Here is a 22,841-nt window from a genome sequence, read left to right on the forward strand (position 1 = left end):
ATCTACTCGGAGGCTATGTTGTTCTCCTCCGATACTCATGTATTCAGTTTTTTTCATATTCACTTTTAGGCCCCACTCTGTAAACTCTTCTAATAGTTTTCGCATCATGTAACTAAGATCTTCTGAGTAATGTGCGATGATCACCTGGTCATCCGCAAAGCACAGCGTGTACAAAGTTGAGTCCGTTAGTGGTATGCCCATATTCGTACATTTTTTCTTCCATTTGTCGAGTGCTGCTTCGAGGTATATTTTGAATAGTGTTGGTGAGATACAGCATCCTTGCCTTAGTCTTTTAGTTACTGTGAATCCAGGTGTTATGAGATTTCCCGTTTTAATTCTTGTTGTTTGTTGGTAGTACGTTTTGACGGCTTCAACCAATTCTATATTTACATTTGTTTTCTCCAGTGCCTCCCATAATTTAACTAGCGGGACACTATCATACGCTTTTCTAAGGTCTACAAACATCAGATGGACTTCTTGGCCACGAGCAACTTTCTTTTCAATTATCTGAATAATGGAGAAAACATGATCTATTGTAGATCGACCTGCGCGAAAACCAGCCTGTTCTTCGGCTTCCATATTTTGGTATTCTTCTTCTATTCGATTTTTAATAAGTTTTCCATATATTCTGCTGATACTACTAGTGACTGCAATTCCTCTATAGTTTTCAGGTTTTGATTTATCTCCCTTTTTGTGGATAGAGCTCAGATGTGACTCTTTCCATTCTTCAGGTATTTCATGGTTATTCAAGCATTGCTGGAAAAGTTGTCTTAGCCGCTTAATTAGAACTTTAGGTCCATATTTGATGAGTTTCGGAGCTATATTTCCTGGGCCAGGTGATTTGCCATTCTTCAACTGTTTGCATATGGTTTCGACTTCTCTCTCATTTACTCGGATTGCCACCTGACGCCTTGTATACCGTTGGATTGTATCTGTTTGAAGGGCTCTCTTGTCTCTGTTAGTAAATCTTCAAAGTATCCTTCACAAGCTTGTGGTGATATGGACTGAATAATATCTTTCTTTCTATCGTTTCTTAAATTTTTTAATAGTTTCCAACTTTCTGAACTTTGGCTTCCACCTATGTATGTATTTAGCATGGTACACTTTTTTGTCCATGATTCGTTTTTCTTTCGACATATTTTTCTTTTGACCCTCGCTTGCATTCTTTTATAATGTATTCTGTCTTCCACGTTTTTTGTGTTCAGATATTTTTGATACAATTCTCTTTTCTTTGTTATTTCCTGCGAAATATCCTGATCCCACCAATACGGTTTTCGATGTACGGTTTTTTCATATCGCCCTAGTGCTTCTAAGGCAGCGGCGTGTATACATTCTTTGATGTTTTCGTATGACTGATTCACATTTCTGGTATTATCTTCCGTTTCAATTAGTTTTTCTTCTGCGGGTTTTTTATTCTGCCTTGATCGTTCAAGAGAAACAACACAACTAGAAAAGAGTATAACCTTTATTGTACAATTTAATTTAATACATTTATGTGTTTACCTAACAACTACAATTACTTTTGCGACTATTTAGAAACCGAAAGAATTACATAAATATTGATTAAATCATTATTCGACCTCTCGGACCTTTTTTAATTTTTATATGATTGTTACCCAACGTACAGCCCAGTAAAACTGTTTGGCATACATTTTATTCAATAAGTAAAATTACTATAAACAAGAGGTATATATGTTGCACTTTGGATTACCGTTAGGATACAGTAAGCGCCAGATAGTGTTGCCACTTGCGCAAAGTGTTACTAAGTGTCTTTTCAACCTGACTGGTTTGTTGTGTTCGGTTCGGCACACGGCCAGTGGCGTAGGTAACCAGTAGAATATTGGGCGAACCCGTACTCTTACCCCCTCAACATTGCCAAAGTGTCATGTCTGCTTCGAAACCTACTACACAATGCATAAGCATATCTTGGAACAATGACCAACTCCACAAATGATTACTTCAAGGAATTTAAAATCAGAATAGAAAATGCTAGAGCAAATTTTAACTAGAAATAAGAGTGCTCTGCACAAGATTTGAAGTTGGAGCTAAAATTTAGGTTGGCCATCGTTTTCTCGACTTTGTTTCATGGAGTGGAAGCTTGGACCATGAATGCGGCATCAATGAAAAAACTTGAATCATTCGAGCTGTGGACGTATAGAAGAATTCTGAAAATATCGTGGATAGAATACGTCACAGCAAAGAGGTTCTGAGAAAGATAAATAAAAAAATTGAAATCTCAATTACAACTTGGTTCAAGATTATGCAGGGAGATTAAAGAAAAAAGAAGCATAGGGAGACGCAGAATATCGTGGCTGCGCAACTTGATGTACATCAAATGAACTTTTCAGAGCAGCCGTCTGTCAAGTCCGTATAGCTATGATGATTACTGAGCTCCGTCGCGCAGATAGCACTTAAAGAAGAAGTCCTCCAAAGAGAATTCAATAAGGGTATTTAAAGGTCTTAACAAAAATAGATAGAAATAGAACCATTTGAAATGTAGATCCGTAATATCATATTTCAAACCGACCCGGCTTTGCCAAAGTGCGAGAAATTCTTTCATTTAGGGCATAAAGGTAAGTAATATTTAAGAGAGCACAGAATTTAGGAGGAAATGTGTTGGAATGCTTCGCAAAACGTCGTTCGGAAGAAAAGAGAAGAATTAGCAGTACATCTTGTCAATTTTAGAGAACCGGAAAAGTCATCATGAGGAAGAATAAATGATTTGTTTTGGTAAGTGTTTTATTAATATAAAAAGCATGAGACCGCTCTGTTTAGGATATAGTAGTTGCATGGCTTTATATCTTCCTAACTGGCGCTAACCTTACCTATTTTTTAACTGCTTCCTACTTTTCTTGTACTAATTAAAAAGCATGTTGTAACAAAAAAGTCAGTAAACACGATATTGAATTGAAACATTATAAATAAAGGCACAAATCGAGAACTTGAGTTCCGGATTTGTATTCTACCTAAATTTCGTTAGAATCATTTAGTAATTACTAATACCTGAATCATTCGTCTAAAATCAACTCAGTAACAAATTCGAGTTAATATAAAATATAACAGAGAGAAAATAAATAGAGAATTGGCAAAATATGCTGTTCTAAAAAATATATAAAAAATAAATATTTCTATAATTTTAGTTATATTCAACCATTTCTTGTATATCGTTCGTGAATATTTTTTATTATAGATCTATTTCATTTTAAACGAAATTGAAAATTTGTTTATATTTTTAAAGCATGCAAGAAACCTACGAGAAGAATGTGGCAGTATATTCTAACCACTTCCCACACGAGAACGTAAAATCATAAAAAAAATCTTCCTAATAACGACTATAACATTAAAACTCAACGAAATCAATTATTAACTAGGAAATACATATGGTGGCCCTAAACCAACAGAGAAGATTACGAAACTGTCGTACAGCTCAAGGTGAACAGTCAACCATGAACAATATTTATTGAGCACCCTTGATTTGAGTCTGGTCCCAATTTGAGAAAATACCTTATACCAAATTTCAAGAAAACTATTTCAATAAAAATCCTCTACATTGAAAGCTACCTGCAACTTTGGTGCCTTTTGACTTATTGATCTAAAATTGATTATTAAGGATATTCCTTGGATCAAGTGGAACTTATATACTACATAGCACTGAGACCTGGACTCTAAAGACTGATACGATCAATCGCTTAGAGACATTTGAGATGTGGTTGCATACAAGAGTGTCCCAAATAACCTGGATGCCGATCCAGATCAACGAAACTGAACTAAATAGAGCAAATTCCGTTCATGAGTTACTGAAAAGTATTAAAATAAGAAAAATTTCATACCTACAGCATGTTCTTAGAAGAGGATGGCCAAGAATACGCAGTGCTGAACAACTATTCCGATTAGCTGAAGACCGTGAACAACTGGTCAATGTAATTGCTAACGTTAGGGGTACCTAATATAGCACCGAAAGAAGAGAAGCAGAGTTCGAGTATCTAGGAGTAACAGTGATACATAAAGAAGGCGAAGAAAGAAGGAATACAAGACATAAAATGTAGCAAAGCATCGGGATCATCAACTCATTGAAGACAACAAAGGAGTATAGAGCGTACAGAATACGAACATATGAAACATTAACTCAATCAACATAACTGTAACCATGTGAAATATGGATCATGAACCAGAAGGAAGAAAAAAATGTAGATCTATGATAAGTAGATCCTAAGAAAAATCCAATGATATATAAACGCAGCAGAAAAATAATGGAGATGAACTAACCAAAAGTAGACGGTTGGGAACTCGGTAATTCGTTAAATGGTTGGGAGACGTGTTAAGCTTGCAAAAAGAATGGGGCGACCAAGAAAGTTATGGTTCAGGTAGAAATAAAAGAGTTGGAAATAGCAGATCGAACCGAACAAGGACTGGAAAATTTCAAAAAGTCACCAATAAGTTAGAACGTATGATCTCCATATAGACCAGGGCGCATCTGTAAAAATATTAGTACATTTGGATGTTGAGAGGTGACTCATATTTTTTTGCAGAAATTGCTTGAAAATAACTCAAATAATAATATTTGAGTTATCCTCCCACTCAAAAAGGTCCGGAACATTGTGTAAATACTCAAAATGTCAAAAAATGAAGGAAAATTTCGATTTTTTTTATCGTTTTTTGATTATAGCTTTAAAAGTACTTATTCATTTCCGAGAAAAGTTGTACTGACATAAAAGTTGCGGAATTAAATTTCCTGCAATATGGGATTAGCTAAAAATTTAAAAAATTGTCACCCTTGTTGCATAATAGCAATAATTGCGAAAAAAACATAATAAAACAAGTATTCGCATTTTACGTTTTTCAACCATTTATGCTAAACTTAAAACCTTCACATTTCATCCAGAAAAACTATATGATATAATAAAACAATACAGTAAATTTCATTAAGATCAGTTTAATAGATTTCGTAAAATAAATTTTGCAATCCAGCTTTCGCAAAAAAATTCATTTTTTCAAAATGTTGCAGGACCGAAAATAAAGCAGATAGCAAGTTGAAATTTTTTTATATATAGAAAAATACTGTACCTTTCATTTGCAATTTGCAAAATTAAAATCGGTTAACTACCACGGCGTCAGGATTTTTTTAAATAAACATTAATTTTTGGTGCTCCAAGCGGATACGTTTGCTCTGATTGGGCATTCCAATGACCTTTGATAATGATCGATAATTTTTTTGTTAGTACATTTCGATATAAATAAATACATTTGTTTATTGCAAAATAAAAACACATATTCTGTCCTTTGAAATAACACTTTTTTAGCAAAAACTGTCTGCAATTGTTTAAACAATATATCACAATCAATAGTCAAATTAATTTGATTTTTGTGGAATTAATACATTAAAATACAACAAAATATAGAGAAAGAAAATAATATCTAAGATAAACATTGGAAGAAATTTTGGTGGAAATCAACTTGTGTGTTATCGAACACCGCTGTCCTGAGCGTAGCACCAAAAATTAATGTTTATTTAAAAAAAATTCCTGACGCCGTGTTAGTTAACCGATTTTAATTTTACAAATTGCAAATGAAAGGTACAGTATTCTTCTATATGCAAAACAATTCAACTTGCTATCTGCTTTATTTTCAGTCCTGCGACATTTTGAAAAAATAATTTTTTTTTTGCTAAAGCTGGGTTGCAATATTTATTTTGCAAAATCTATTAAACCGATCTTAATGAAATTTCCTGTATTCTTTTATTATATTATATGCTTTTTCTGGGTAAAATATGAAGGTCTTACGTGTAGCAGAAATGGTTGAAAAACGTAAAATGCGAATACTTGTTTTCTTATGGTTTATTTCGCAATTATTGTTGTTTTGAAACAAGGCTGACAATTTTTAAAATTTGCAACCATTCCAATATTGTAGGCAATTTAATTGCGCAACTTTAATGCCATTCCAACTTTTCTCGGAAGTGAATACTTTTAAAATTATAATCAAAAAACGAAGAACAAAATCGAATTTTTCCTTCATTTTTTGACATTTTAATTATTTAAACAATGTTCGGGACCTGTTTGAGTGGAAGGATAACTCACTTATTACAATATGAGTTACTTCCAAAAAATTTCTGCAAAAAATATGAGTCACCTTTCAACGTCCATCTCAAAACAGATGCGCCCTGGACTAATATAGTATGTCTGAAATTCCATAAAAAGATACAAGAGGATCAATAAAGAGTTAGCATCAAACCTAGATATAGGGAAGAAGATATTTTTCCTATAATATGGCAATATTATTTGTTTATAGTTTTTAATTTACATTGCATTCATTTTTAGTTCAAAATCACAAACAATTCATATTTTATTACATTTATGATATTTCATATCATATTTTAATTAATTTTTATTTGACACCTATAATGACATAATTCCTATACCTAACGATAATAAAAGAAACTAAAGCTGTGTAATGTTTCAACTGTCAAGCAGCCGTTGACATTGTAGTTTTTTAAAATATCCTTAAAATATCGTAAAATGATTTGTTTTATTAACATTAATAATAGCTAATTCAATTTGTTAAATCTCAGTAGTCCCTAAGAGAAACACTTTTGAACCTTTACTCTAAAGAAAAGATTGAGTAGACGATACTAGGTTTAAAACGTTTTATCCTTCATTATTTGGTCTTAAAGCTTCAAGCGGTTCATCAAAAGGTATTTACCTTTTCTTGTATAATTTCTTCCCTTATAAAATATATAAAATCATGTTAACTATTTTAATAAGGATGTGTATTTGTGCTTTGTGGATTTTAGAAAAGCATTTGACGATGTGGATCATGAACGGCTAAAAGATATTCTACGAAAGACACAATTGTGTATTAACGTCAAGGATATTCGGATTGTGGCAAACCTATACTGGGGTCAAAAAGATGTGCCCAACAGCCCATCTTGTCCCCTACTCCTCTTCATATCTACAAGAAATATTTAAAACATGTCTGGAAAAAGCAACCAATAAAACAGTGATTGTTGCTAGTAACAGATAAATGATAACGGGCAATGGAAAGGGTTAATGCAGTCAGTGAGGTTTATGAGCTGAACCTCAACTTCAAGAAGACAAAATGGATGCTTACCTTGGCACCAACGTAAATGAAAAATAGGAATAGGCCAAAGAAATTAAGGCAAGAATGGAACGAGTATTTAACCACATGTGTAAAAGGCTTGTTATATGCAAGGAATATAAGGATAATATTCTTAATATTCCTACTACGGCTAGTTAAATGCTACATTTTACGGATCTTACTGTAAGGTGTCTGGACGCTGACAGAGACGGTCATGAAACAAGTAGAAGCATTCGAAATGTGGGTGTGCCGACGCATTCTTTCTTATCTCCTAGACCGAACATGTCACCAATATAGAGATAATCCATAGATTGTACAGGAAAAAAAAACGTGAGCACAATTAAACAAAGAAAACTTGAATATCCAGGCCACATCTTGAGACTTGATCAGTCCCGCCTACGTCAATAGGAAAAAAGACAGCATGCTATGACCAGGCATGAGAAGATACTGGTGGCTCCAAAATCTGTGAAAATGGTTGCTAACATAGGTCGACTATTTAGAAGTGCCTTAAGCAAGGCCAAAATTGCCATGTTAATAATCAACGTTCACAACGAACATGGTACTTAACTTCGACTTAACTTCTTATTACACCTTTAATAAGGTCAGAGAGCTAGATATGACAGAAAATTATATCAACAGTGGGGAAAGAGACATAAAAAGATGGCGTGAAAAATTTTAAAACAACAATACTTTGTTTTGGTTAACAATATTTGGTTTATTCGCTCTTTTTTATTTAAATGCTAATGCAACTCAATTTTTTCTAATCAGCCATAAAAACAATTATTGCGATTAAATATGAAAACATCTTTACGGCAGTCTTAATTTGACGGGGAATTTAAGGTTAAGTTAGGTTAGGTTTAAAAATATAGTTGCTCGGCAACATATTTTAAATGCTAACTTAAATTTTGTTACTCTCATTTATTCAAGTAGCCACTAAAATAACACATCTTAATCTATTTACTTTAGCTATTAGTATATATTTTATAACATCTAACAAAACCAAAGTGCTGGTGAAACGGTTATAGTACCTAAGTAATGAACCACGAAAAGTTTTACACAATACTAATTGTCCTAAAGTACCGTGTAAGCTAAAAATAAGTGTCTTAGTATCAACTAAGGATGCCATTGAAGAGCTCTTTGTTTTTTTAGAATGAAATATAAAAGTGCCACCAAAATGTTCTATTACCACGTAGTTATCAAAATACGGTTTTTCTGATCAAATTGTTTGATAATTAATAAGAGTCAAACTAATCTTGAACGTTTAAGATTTTTGAAGCAAACAAACCACTTCAAATTAGCAACTAATATTCAAAAACACTGTACTTTTCCTCAGAAATATTTTTAAATTGTTGTATCTGGTGTCTGGGGCATTTAATTCAGATTTTAATGTCATAAGAATATTTTTCTATGATTCCCCACTTTTCCTGAACAATTTTTTCTGTTTTTATAACGGCGTTTTAGCATTAGTCGAGAAAATTTACTCATTATTTTAATATAGTGTGTATAAATAAAAAAATCAGTTTTACTATGAATATTGTTTATTATTAAAAATATTAATATGCACTGGATACGTCTATTCAGCGGATTCTACTTAAGTTGAATTACGACACTAGGACAATTATTTTCAACTACGTCTCTCAATTTCATGTTTTTATTTTATTTTTGAACAAAAAAGAAAATTGGGCATCTTCTACAACTGCAATGAACTCAAATATGAACGAATTTAATAATATCACAATTTCCCGTTGCTCTTTTCAGATGAGATATCCTGAACCCATAAACAAAGTATAATAAAGTCCATATTACCCATAAATATGCCAAACAACTTTAATGGTAAAATAAAAAACAAATAAATCAACAATGTTTACAAGCTGCTAGCTAGTAGCACTACTTTACTTATAGTCTAGTAAAATAAAATTGCAATACATGTAAATCAAAATGTAATTCCTACATATTGGAACACATTTTATATCAAAGTTTAGGTCAATAAAAAGATATTTTTAAGAAAGTATCCAAATCATATAAGGGGAGCATTACTTAAATAATTAAAAAGGGGTCATTTTTGCACAATATTTTCTTTTTTTAAATGTAATTCACATTTTTATGAAGGTCTTTATAATTTTTTTCTGCATAGTTGAAGGATAAAGCTTTCACTTTTAAGACTTACTAAATTAAATTTAGCCCCTGATTTATTTAAATAATTATAGCGTTTTTCAGATAAAACTATCCAACAAATAACTTTTGAATGATTTTTAGAAAAAATGCAAAAAGACGTCTAATAATACTTGAAGGGGGAAAATTATGCCATATTTAAGCTTGCCGGGAAAGGCACCCTCTCATCCCCCGTATCATCTCTTATTTTTTTTTAAATTACTTCCACCTTTTTTATTTGATATTTGGATTCTTCTCTTTGTACTCATTTCTAAAATGTATAACACTTGATGCTAAAAGTGATTTGATGCTTTTTAATAATTAAAAAAATTATCACATTATATGATTTGAATACTTTCTTGAAAATATCTTTTGTATTGACCTAAACTTTGGTATAAAATTTGTTCCAACCTGTACGAAATTACATTTTGATTTTTTTTTTATTTTATTAGGCTATTAATGTTTCCAAAAAATGTCGAGACATGACAGTACAGTACGTAGTAGTAGATCTAGCGTTAAGATTAAATGGTGCTTTGAGTTTCATATTGCTAAGCATGTTCACAACAATAAACACTTATAAAATTTAAAGTAGAAGAATGCGAAACATTCTTTGAGATATGTCCTTAAAACTCGTACCATTTTACGTATACTTTTAATTCTAAATATTTCGTAAAACCACCGCAACCAAATAGGCTGTTGCTTTTCATTATTACAACGACTAAAGTAAAACTAAAAATTAAAAAACACACATGTCCTCCATTGTAATCTCGCAATTAAATCAAACCATCATTTGAATTACCTATTTTGCAATGTTTTATCCCACATGCAAATAAATGACTGCGCCAATTATTGTGTAAAGGACACCGCACACGTCTTATGGAAAATGTAATGTCACTAAAATGCAATAAAATTTACATGAATAGATTCCTCTCGAAAAATCATTTTTATATCATTGCGCCAACTGTCAATTTTGATTAATAATGGCCTAAATTTTAATTAAAATTTATGGAAATCACATTTTTGAAGTTCTTAAAACTGTCATATTCGTAAATACTATTAGTCTAGTCTCTAGTCAGTTAGTATCTGAACAACAAACAAATAAATTCTGTATACAGCCAGGAGTACGGCAAGGAGACACCATCTCACCAAAGCTATTCACATCTCTTTTTGAACACACTTTTATTAAGAAGGCCGATCTAAACGAATATGGTATCAACATAAATGGAGAGAAGCTCAGTCATTTGAGATTCGCAGATGACATCGTCCTTATAGCCGATCGTATGGATGATGCAATAATAATGTTGAACAAATTATATCACGCTTCCTTAGAGGTCGGACTAAAGATTAACATCAACAAGACGCAAATAATGACTAATCTGGTGCTAAATCGTAATATTGTTGATGAAATGGATATTGAGCAGACTGCATCTTGTAAGTACTTGGGACATGAAATTCGGTTGGGAAGAGATAACCAGACGTGTGAGCTCCCACGTCGCATAGGATTAACCTGGGCAGCGTTTGGTAAACTGAACTATATATTTAAATCGGACTTACCCATATGCCACAAAAGATCTTTGACCAGTGTGTGTTGCCTGTTGTACTCACTTATGGAGCCGAAATATGGTAATGAACAAGATTCTGGAACAATGTCCTGGCAGGACACGTCGCCAGATTGTCAGACAACCGATGGACAAATCGTATTGTCGAGTGGAGGCCATGAGAAGAAGCAGTACGGAGCAGTGGATGCCCACCAACCAGATGAGCCGAATATGCAAGCAACTGGATGCAAGCCGCACAAAACAGATATAGATGGAAAGAGCTGAGAGAGGCCTATGTCCAGCAGTGTACGCGTACGGATTGATGATTATGATGATTAGACTAGTCGCTATTGAACAACAGCTTAACCCAGCGAGAGGGTTACCCTTATTTTGCAGTACGTCACTGGAAATGCGTTAATTTAAGAGACCTTAATACCTGCAGAACGATTTAGGAATTGCCCATTCACAAAATCTCTTTTCTCTCTCTAACTCATGTACATACCCATTTGATTTTAGATTTATTTATATAAATTTACGCCGTTATTATTTAAAATTCACAGTTGGTGCAAAGGTAAGAAATGATTGGAATCTATTCATTTAAATTTTATTTCATTTGAATATTATATTTTCCATAAGATGTGTGCGGTGTCCTTTGTCTGGATTGATATTTTATTTATCCATTCTGTTTATAGATGTGCAACACAACAATAAACCCAACACTGTTCAAAAATCTCAAGCTACAATATCAGACCGTGACGAAGATGGCTGGCCTTTTGCAATTGAAAATTGACTATTGCATTAAATAGAAATGATATTTCGTGTGATGAGACAATCACCGACAGTTAAAGAATCAATTTGATGATGCGCTGTACCTTAACGCGAGCTTTGCAGAGAGCAAATTGTTTGTTTCATTACGCGCGTCAAATGTAGCAGTGCAACATAAAATTGTTAAGTTGATGATCGGCTTTTTGCCACCGCATTAATTGTTACAATTTTCTTTAATGTGATGGTATAATAACTTGACGATGTATAGATTGGTCATCTTGTGACGCTCTAGCAAGCTTTTCAAACATCGTTTCGTTAGTTATTTTATGGCATGCCTATACACAAAATCGGCTATACAGGGTGTCCCCGAAAATAGTGCGTTCCTTTAAGGTATGGATATAATACACAATGTAGAACAAAAAAGTCCTATAACATTTTTTTCTAAAGTTAACCGTTTCCAAAAAAAATTACATTGTTCTCCATATAAGCAAAATTTTTTATTTTCATTAAATTAAAAAATTTGGCATCACTGTACAAGAACTGTTAGTGATTTAGGTTATTGACACCAGAAAAATGTAGGTCAGACAGGTACACCTGCAAAATAATTATACCACCCCATGTTAGAAAATAACAAAACAAGAATTTGTTTGTTTGTTTAGGATGAAGACAGGGTTTAATGTAAATACTAAAGGCTAATGCTGCAACTATTTTTGAATTGTGATTGTCTATATTTAGATTTTTGTATACATAGTTGTCAGATTTCAATTTGCACACCAAAATGTATTTTGGTTTTTTGGCCAAACGGTTGAATTTAGAAAAAAATGTCATAAGACTTTTTTGCTCTACATGGTACCTTCTAAATAATAAGACAAGTGATACGAATGAACACAAGAGAAAAATATTGAAACACATGACTTTTATCTAGTTGTAAAGATCATATGATAGCGTTCCCAGGAAACAATTCGGAAAGCAATGAGAAGAATGCACGTTGGAGAGAAATGGGTGAATATAACACAAAGACTGTATAAAGAAACAGAGGTGCAAATAAAGTTAGACAATTGAAAACAAGGAAGAATATAGCTATAGAGGAGCTTTAATATTTGGTGAATATATTAAATGGAGTGAGAGAGGAGTACGGGAATGCCTTAACATCAACATAGCAAAAACCAGATATATGGTATTCAGCAGACAATCCAATATGCAATCTTATTTAAATATAAATAATAGAGCTATTGAATGGGTTGAAAGTTTTAAATACCTTGGAGCTACATTAAACATCAAGAGGAACTCTGACCTGTAAGTGAAGATAAGAGCAGCAATGGCTACTCGGAATGCCTTGAATGTGATAAATACCTCCTTGGTCGTGAAGTTTTTTTCATCCTTATAGTCCATGTGGTGAGACCGCTCGTCTGGAAAAATTCTGATTCGGTTTCTTTGTGGATTCCTATTAAAAAAATGTCCCCTTTAAACAAATCTGAAGGGTTCCGGGCGGAATTTTTGGGCACAAATGGTTTAAACAATTTTTTTAAACAAATACAAAAGATCACGTTTTTTGCTCCGGAACATATATTTTTAATTTTTGTGGGTCATTCTAAACAAGAAAGGTATCTGTAAATTTTCTCAAAAATTGATAGTTTTCGAGTTATAGACGATTTAAAATCTGAAAAATGCGAAAATACGCATTTTCGAGGCTTAAAAACTCATCACTAAGTTAGTATTTTTGAGGTTGCCAGATACTTAAATTGAAGTTTAAACATTCAGCTTCAAGATTTTGAAGAGTCATCGCGTGTTATCTTAATTTAAACCGTTGGTTTTTAATTGTTAAATATGCATGTACATCCGATTTTTCTGCCGGGCGGCGCGCTCTATTTCAAAAACCTCCTATTTTTCCCCGAAAAATATTTTTTCTAGATTCTTTGGGACATTCTAAATAAAATAAGTTTCTTTACATTTTTCTCATTTTCTTAATAGTTTTAAAGTTATAAGCGATTTAAAATCCGAAAATGCGTTTTTTGGTATTTTCGGATTTTAAATCGCTTATAACTTTAAAACTATTAACTTTTGAGAAAAATGTCAAGAAACTTATTTTATTTAGATATCCCAAAGAATCTAGAAAAATTATTTTTCGGAGGAAAATAGGAGATTTTTGATATAGAGCGCGCCGCACCGGCAAAAAATTAGGATAAACACGCATATTTAACAATTTAAAAGCAACAGTATAAATTAAGGTTAGACGCGATCACTCATCAGAATCTTGAAGCTGAATGTTTAGTCTTTAATTTAAGTACCTGGCAACCTCAAAAATACTAATTTAGATATGAGATTTTAAACTTCGAAAATGCGTATTTTCGCATTTTTCAGATTTTAAATCGCCTATAACTCGAAAACTACCAATTTTTGAGAAAAATTACAAGATACCTTTCTTGTTTAGAATGACCCAAAAAACCCAAAAATATATGTTCCAGAGCAAAAACGTCATCTTTTGTATTTGTTTAAAAAAATTGTTTAAACAATGTCTGGCCAAAAATTCCGCCCGGCACCCTTCAGATTTGTTTAAAGAGGACATTTTTAAATAGGAATCCACAAAGAAACCGAATCAGAAATTTTTTCAGACGGGAGCGGTCTCACCACATGGACTATTAGAATTCGGGTCTTGGAATGCTACATATGGCCAATTCTGATGTACAAAATTGAGACCTAGTCACTTAAAGTGAGATCTCTGAATCTTGTGAAGTCTTTTGAAATGTGGTGTCACAGAAAGCTGCTTAGAATTCGAGAACCTTCGAGACCACATAACAAACCAACAAATCAGACAAGATCAGTTCAAAACTTCATCGAAAGAATCACGACACTTAAGTGGAACTGGGCAGGGCACTTAGCTAGAACACAAAATGGACAGTGGACAAGACGAATCGTGGAATGGAGGCCCAGAAACTGTAAAAAATCTGACGACGACCACCGACTAAATGGACCGACGACGTAAGAGTTGCGGGAAACCGGCTACAAGCAATCTTGTGTAGATAACACGGCAAAGAACTAAGGGAGGCCTATGCCCAGCACTGTACGCGATTGCCCAGCACTGTTTAGTAAGTTTAAAAAACTTACGACGTGTTACCTGAAAACAAGGAAACCCATAATTGAGGGGGTTAGAAGTAAAAGGGCTTAAGTGCACTTTTTTTAAAATTTTACTCTAAGTACAGATTCGCATACTTAAATGGTATTAGAACTTGTTCGTAAAACGATTTAAGCATATTTCACCCTACAGTCGCCACCTATCATCATTACATTTAGTTCACTGAAAACAATTGCAGTTTGCTTTGGTAGTAAATAGGTTTAACCGTGCGCTTGAACCGTTTTACCACAAAACTATTTTTACTTTTCTGTAAAAACAAATAGTAATAAACGGGTTGAAGTGCGCTTGAACCATTTTACCACAAAACAATTTTTAGTATTCTGTAACGTGTAAACACATGTTAATACAGGATTAATTTCAAGTAAATAAATATTAGATTTGTGACAAATTTTAAAGACTAATTAAGTATTATGCAACGTGCCAGATGTAGTTACACGGTGGATAACAGCTGGGACAAAAATGATTAGTAATACGTAGTTAACATCTGCACTTGAACCGTTTTTCCAGTAACATTTATCAACACCATACACCGATTCAAGTACATTTTTTTAATAATTGAAAAAAAAAGGAAAGATATAGTAATAGTAATAATATACCCTTATATTTTTATCATTTTATAGTACATTGTACACTAGACATATTTTAGTTTAATGACTGCTAGAATTTATAAAACTCAAACAACTTTGAAGCTGATTATCTCAGAACTATCAAAACTGCACTTAAACCCTTTTACGTCTGGCCCCCTCAATTAAAATATCCTTTAGCTTGGCCTCAGAGGAAGGTTATCTTTTTATTGTTAGAAGAAGTTAAATACAGATTTTATAACCAGATCCAGAGGATATTTAAAATAGCTTGCAAAATACGAAAACTTTGTTTTCTCCCAAAACAAATGTCCAATATGAATAAAATATTTCCTTTATCACACAATTACTTTCGTTACGAAATTGTAACTAAAAACTGTAAAAACACAAAAAAAACGTATAAAAATTATTTTATTGATACTATTATATAGATTCAATTACATAAGTTGATTCAATGAATTAATTAAATGCGTAGTGCTTTAAAAATACGAAAACATTGCAGTAAAAAAATATCCACACACCCAAAAGTCTTACAATTAGATATACAGGGTGTTTAATTAATATATGTGTAAATATCTAATTTTGATATCAAAACTTGACGATATACAAAATAGTTTGCTAATATATGCGATACCGGGTGTTTTATTTAAACATTTAAAAACGAATTTTCATCATTATTTTAATACCCACTGACACTCCTTTATGACATTTTGCGACAAATTCAAATAGGAAATTTAGTCAAAAATACATTATTCTGATTAAAAGATGCATAATCAAACATTCTGTTTAAATTCAGTGCTCCATTTAAGAAGTATAATACACTCACAAAATAGTCTATTCCAATCCTGTATACCAAAATTAAATATTTCGCTATTTTAAGAAGTTTGGATAATAGTAGCTATACTTAAAATTGTTTGAATATGTGGCGACACGCTTTAATTACTATTTTTGCTAATTTTATTTTTTAATAACTTTTCTCAAAAACGGTCATATAAAATTCACATTTAATATACAAACCAGATGCTAAGAAGTTTTACGAAACGAAATGTATCCCTAACCATATTATGTTTTGCGTGTGTTCAGTTTGACAAACTGAATTCCCCATAAATTAATTACCTTATCAGACCTTATGTCAACGCACTTTGGAAATGCATTCAAAGACGTCTCTTAAAGCTACAGAAAGGTTCTGAGCTTTTAAAACGCCAGATGTAGTAATTTATTGCCTTTTCTAGCCATATTGTAAAACCACAAACATGATGACCGTGTTATGGTCTCTTCAGTATCGTCATAGCAGGCAGGCAGTTCAGACGCACCCTCGCTGCCCCAAAACAATAAACAACCCTCTTAAGTGATGAATAAGCACGCATTTTAACCAAAAATAAAACAAATATTACTGTTCGTTGTTTACACTTATTTTTAATTGATTCCGTTAACACCCACCACCGGAACAAATATAAACAGATTTTTTAATTTCAAATCTCTAGAATTCTACAGGATGTTAATGTTGCTACGAAATTAATAAAAAAACGTAATTATCTTTTACTACCTTCAAACCCTTATATTGCACAAAGGAGGAAATCGAGAAGAGCCCAAAATTGTAACAATATAGAGGGTGTTCCCTAAGATCTTTGATAATAGTGAGACAGTCTTTTTTACTGTAATTTCGTTTAGTATTTGGCGAAAATTATCACAAAGGAGTGTCAACAATAATTGTACAACTGATCAAAATTAAAATCTAAATTGAGATAGTTGCCGGGAATTGGCTGTATACCATTTAGTTAAAACTACTTTGTTCCGTTGGCCGTTTACGGAATCGATTAAATGAAATTAAAATAAGTGTAAGACAACGAACAATAAAATATTTTATTTATTTTTGGTTAAAAAGGCGTGCTTATATCTCGTAAGAGGGTTTGTTATTCTTCGCGGGACGAGGGTTTGTGTCAGACTGCCTGTGGATGAACTAAAAACATTAGTTTTACATTTCTGTGGTTTTTAAAGAAGTTGAAGACTGATTTATTGACATAAGGAGGCTGGCCCTTTATCGTCCCGTAATCTATTATGGAATTTGCGTTTCCCATACATAAACTGAACAGGCCATCATCATCTGGTGCTTTATAAGCTGAGAAGGCGTTTTATCTGAATACTGATATATTTCGTTTCTTAAAATTTAACAGGCCCTTTACGCATATGGTTTGTGAATTTTATTAAAAATTAAAATTAGCAAAATAGTAATTGAAGCGTGTCGCCACAACTTAAAGTGAACACTTCTGTTGTAATTGGTATAAATGTGTAATTAAAAATGCAAATGGATTACAACAGTTAATTATTGTTCAGAATGAACGTTTTCGGAGTTATCAGTCCATCATCAGTAAACTTTGCAATTACTTGCGCTAATAACCGCAAAACCAAACAATGGTTGGGTTTAAATTGTTGATTACATATTTAGTATTAAATTAAACGACAATGAAAATGGATATAGCTACCAGAAACAGCATGTGTCCTTACTTGAAATAGCAATTACATATGTCTTGGCTCCATTACCTCCAAGCCTACTCCATTGCAGACCAAGACACATGTAATTGTTTTTCCGAGTCGGGACACATATCTACATACTGTTCCCGGATAGTTATATCCATTTTCATCGAGTTTATGTCGTTGATATACTTCAAGTATGTAGTCTCACTTGAATTTTTAATTAAATATATTTACCAATTAAAACAGAAGTTTTCACTTCGATTTTAGAGTTTTTCAAAATTACAATATTTAATAAAACAACATGTATCCCACAAAAAAGCTTAATCTTGTTTAATCGTCAATTTTTACATCTAAATTGCGCAGCTAAAATATTTACACATCTACAAAGCATTGTTATATTTATAATTGTATATAATATACGACGGCAATTCGTAAAAAAAGGTTCCATACGTCGCTGAGAAAAAATTAGACGTACTGGGAAAAATCTGGCATCACTGCCTTACACATCAAATCTTCCTCTCTCTAACCTCACCACTTTCGCCTTGCTGCATTGCTCAGTGTCGGCCTAGCAGCGTTCGAAGATCGAGGTCCCGTCGCTTCGATATGAAATTCATGCTGTTATACGTTTTTTAAATGCAAAATGGATTTCACCTATTGACAATCATCGGCACTTAATCAAAGTTTACGGGTAAAAGTGCATATCTGTTCAACATGGTAAATGGTCGGACAAGATCGGAGCGGAAGGCTTTAGATTCATCGTGAATTGCCGTTCGGCCTTCACTGAAGTCTTTACATCATTTGCGAGCATGTTGAACAGATATGCATCTTTGCCCATAAATTGCGATTAACTGACGATTAATGTCAACAGATGAAATCCATTTTGCATTTAAAAAAGGCATCACAGTATGAATTTCATATTGGCGGTAACAGGGACCGGGACCTCCATCTGCGAAGGCTGGTACGCCGACACTGAGCGATGTATAGAGGCGAAAGTGCGAAAGCGGTGAGGTAAGAAAGAGAGAGAGAGAGTTGATGTGTAAGGCAGTGTTGCCAGATTTCTCCAAACATTTCGCACTCTATCTCAGCGGCGTAGAAAACCTTTTTTACGAATGAACTTCGTATATATAGGAAGCTTAAATAGATAATCAAATTGATGGCTTGAAAAAATTATAAAATTAAAACGTCGGTCATAAACACACTAATAATCAGTACTTTTCGAACACTTGATGTTCTAAATACTAACATAGTACGGAGGCGGCCAATATATGAAGAGCCCCTAATTAACCATAAGTGTATGAGACTCCATAGGTGCTGCCGAATCATACAAGGTGTCCGTATCCTGAGTAGGTTCACCCTGTAACTGGCACTGATTAGTGAGGGTACCGGCACCACAATCACAGAAAAATCTGTCGTGTCGAATGAATTCGACATCGTGACCAGCATGGCAAGTTTTAATACAGTTCACACAGATGGCGTTTCTGTCGGTCGTGTTACACGTCTGACATCTGTAGAAGTCATGCATCGGAAATGAAGTATAACTGGAGATCTTGTACAAGCACTGTCCGTTAGCCACGGCTTTTTCGACGGCGTCTTGATTGTTGAATATCTTGTTGCCGCGGACGATCGGCTGGACCCCGCTTGCTAAACACAACCCGCCGAATCGATTGTTGAAAATTTGATTAAATTCTAATGTAGCTGTAGCGTTGTTGGTAATTTCAACACCCGCTGCAAGACCGTCAAAGATACGGTTACGTTTCAATACCGGATGACTTTGAGTTGAAATTAAAACGCCCGCTTGAGCGTTTCTAAATATATCATTCTCTTCCAATACACCCTTTCCTCCATTAAAAATGCATATACCTCCGTCACGTCCATCGAAAATCTTATTTCTTTTTAATGTAGGATTCGAATCAGTCTTAATCCAAACACCTGCCATGGCATTGTCAAATATTTCGTTTTGTTCTAACAAACCAAGCCCTCCATTGTACACTAACACACCTCCATTTTGCCCTCCCCAAATTTTGTTTCCTCTAATGACCGGATTACTTCCGGTTCTAATTTGTACACCAGAGTAAAGATGGTTGAAGATATCGTTATCTTCTAATTTACCATGGCCATTGTCATAAAAGTAAACACCTACTTGTTTTCCGGAATGGATTCTGTTCCTTCTTAGAACAGGTGTACTTCCAGTAGTTATCCAAACTCCAGCTAGAGTGTTTGCATACACTTCGTTTTCTTCGATTAGTCCTTGGCCCTTTTCGTGTACATAGATTCCTCCATGTTGTCCGTGATGTATTTTGTTGTGTCTTACTATTGGATCACTGTTAGTGCGGATCTGTATTCCAGCGAGAGCGTTTCCGTAAATATTATTATGTTCGATCAAACCCCTACCTTCTCCGAATATATAAACTCCACCTTGGTGTCCGTTGTATATTTCGTTTCTACGGATCGTAGGGTTACTATTTGATGTTATCCACACCCCTGCAAAGTTATTTGAATGAATTTTATTGTCGATGAACTGTCCTAGTCCGTTTTCGTGCACGTATATTCCTCCAGTTTGTCCATGGTGTATTTCACAATGGACAACTGTAGGATTAGCACCAGCTTTAACTTCGAAACCAGCTATTCGATTATTGTGAATATCATTCGCTTCAAAATAACCGAGACCATTATCGAATGTGAATATACCAACATCTCGCCCGTGGTGTATATGGTTCCGGCGCATGATAGGGTTTGCGTAATTTTTTACCCAAATACCAGCCAAAGCATTCCGACTAATTTCGTTATCCTCATAAGTGCCTTGTGCATAATCTGTTACATATAGGCCCACGTTTTCGCAATCGCTAATATCACAATGTCTTATAACTGGATTAGCACCTACTCCACTCACACAAACAGCAGCTCCTACCACAGACGTGCTACGAATAATACAGTGATCGATCGTGGGACTACAATTCTCGCCCACTTCAAGACAATAGTGTTTGTGGTGTGGAACAGTCGATGTGACATCTGGAGAAAACTTCAAAGTTAAATGGCCAGCGTAAGCGTTCTTCGCTCCTTCTACAAACATAACAGTTGATTCGGATTCTCTTTCGAGGATGACAGACTCTGCAACATTTCCAGAGGCAGCACCAATTAAAGCAATGTCGGAATCAATAACAAGAAATTCTCCGCGGTATGTTCCAGAGTGAAGAAAGATTAAAGCTCCTTGTGATGAACCTTCGGCGGAATGATTACTGCAAGAACCAGATACTGAACCAGTGCTACTGTTGGAACCGCTACGTTCGTCAGCGTAATCGAGAGCTCCTTGAACGGTATTGAAATAGACCAAATTACGACCTTTGAAAGTAATATCCTGATAGCCTTGACGAACGTGAATTCCTCTGTACAACTGTCTAAACGATTCCTTCCACGGATTAGCCAAATCTGATTCCTCGGGACTTATAAATTCGAAACGACACGGAGCCGGATTGAATAATGGCAAATCGTATTCATATACACTTTGATACAAACGTTTCCAAATCTCGGTATCGTTGGCAATGGCTTGAAATCTCTTACACACCTGACTAACGCGACACAAGTCTTGCTCTAATAAATAGTTAAAAATAGTGAGCAAAACTTCATCTGGAAGCTCGTACTGCAAGTAATGAGCAGCTGTGTTAGTGCAATTCTCGTATGATGCGGAGCAAGTTCTTCTGGGCCTCTTTCTAGCAGGCAGCATGACTGAAGTGTATCCTTGAGCGGGGATCGTCGGAGTAGCAGGAGAAGTGGGAGAGCCTGCGGTAGCTGCGCTAGTACTGGGTCCTGGACCATCGTGGTGGGATGGCGACTTCCTCCTTAAATCATATGGGGAATGATGAGCGGGTACTGCTCCACCACCTAAAGTTTGAAAAGTGGACAGTTAAAATAAGATACGCTAAGAAATTTTAAACACCACGTAATTATACATAAATTTGATAAGCATCATAGTGGTGTAACCTATTACAAAATCATCAACCCTTTGAATTAAGTGAAAGTGCAAAATATGTAAGATTAATCGTAAGGTTTATAATGAAAAAATCATTTGCGGGGGTAGGAACAGAAAAGTATACTTATACTAAGTGTCATAGAAATCCGAACACCCATTATAAATGACTATATTTTGAAAATATTTTGTACAATTACACAGGCCAACAAAATTTGACCAATATTCGGACCCAAAGATCAGAATATATTTTTCAGGTTTTTTTGCGCGCTGGCTGTGAATTTGATATTCAAATTGCCAAATTGGATATAGTTTCTGAGATATTCTAACCTAAAAGTGCAAAAATAGAGGGTTTTGGCCATAGACATAATATCCAGACTACGCGCTGCTGTATCGTTGTATCGAATGTCCCCATGTATTGTTCTCTACAGAACACGTCCAGGGATATTCCGGGTCGGAAGAGGGGGTGGTTTTAGTTGGTAGGCGACTGGTTATGGGGATCATGAGGGACGCATGAATCATACTCTGGTTTGTGGGCCCTAGCGTGTTCTCCTCTCCTGTCCGAGTCCAACAGTACTAGGGACACCTTCCCTAGTCTGCTAAGTGCGTTCCACCTCAATCCAAAAAAAAAAGACTACGCGCTGCTATCTTAAAATGGGTGACGATTGCGACAGAGATAAATGAGCCTATTAGGTGGGAAGTCTCTTTCTAATCGGAGTTCATCCAATCGGCGACAGTGGGAAAGTGACGTGAAAACCCCGTCGATTATAAAGACTTCCCACCTAATAGGCTCATTTATCAGTCTATATATGTCTATGGTTTTGGTCATTTTTGAGGATATGTAACATTGTAATGCAATTTTTCTCCCAGAAAATGTTATAATCATCTCAAAGTATAAGAGTCTCGATCTTTTGTAGTATGTACGTTATATAAACAATCTGAACATATAGTATAACGAAAAATCTAAATTTAGAAATTCCAAACTCGTAAAACCTTATTCCAACAACCTCAAACCTGACAACCCAAAATTTAACAAGCTCAAACCTACACACCTCAAACCCTACCAACCCCTAGAAACCATCCCTTGTAGTGCATAAGTAGACAAACTCACCTAACCCTGGAATCCCTAAGACTAATAATTA

The 22,841-nt window shown here is 34.3% G+C and overlaps 2 protein-coding genes across 2 annotated transcripts in view; one reads left to right on the forward strand and one right to left on the reverse strand.

The window, feature by feature from the left end:
• LOC114337971 (uncharacterized) overlaps positions 1 to 22,841 on the forward strand; it is a 126,145-nt gene that overhangs the window by 79,308 nt on the left and 23,996 nt on the right. The window lies entirely within an intron of this gene.
• The window catches only part of LOC114337968 (F-box only protein 11), a 74,699-nt gene continuing 53,305 nt past the window's right edge, over positions 1,448 to 22,841 (reverse strand). Inside the window, exon 4 of the mRNA XM_050658622.1 lies at positions 1,448 to 21,614. Coding sequence (XP_050514579.1) covers positions 19,012 to 21,614 — 2,603 coding nt within the window. The 3' untranslated portion in view covers positions 1,448 to 19,011. The remainder of the gene's footprint in view (positions 21,615 to 22,841) is intronic.

This window comes from Diabrotica virgifera, chromosome 8 (assembly GCF_917563875.1).
Source record: "Diabrotica virgifera virgifera chromosome 8, PGI_DIABVI_V3a".
NCBI lineage: Eukaryota > Metazoa > Arthropoda > Insecta > Coleoptera > Chrysomelidae > Diabrotica > Diabrotica virgifera.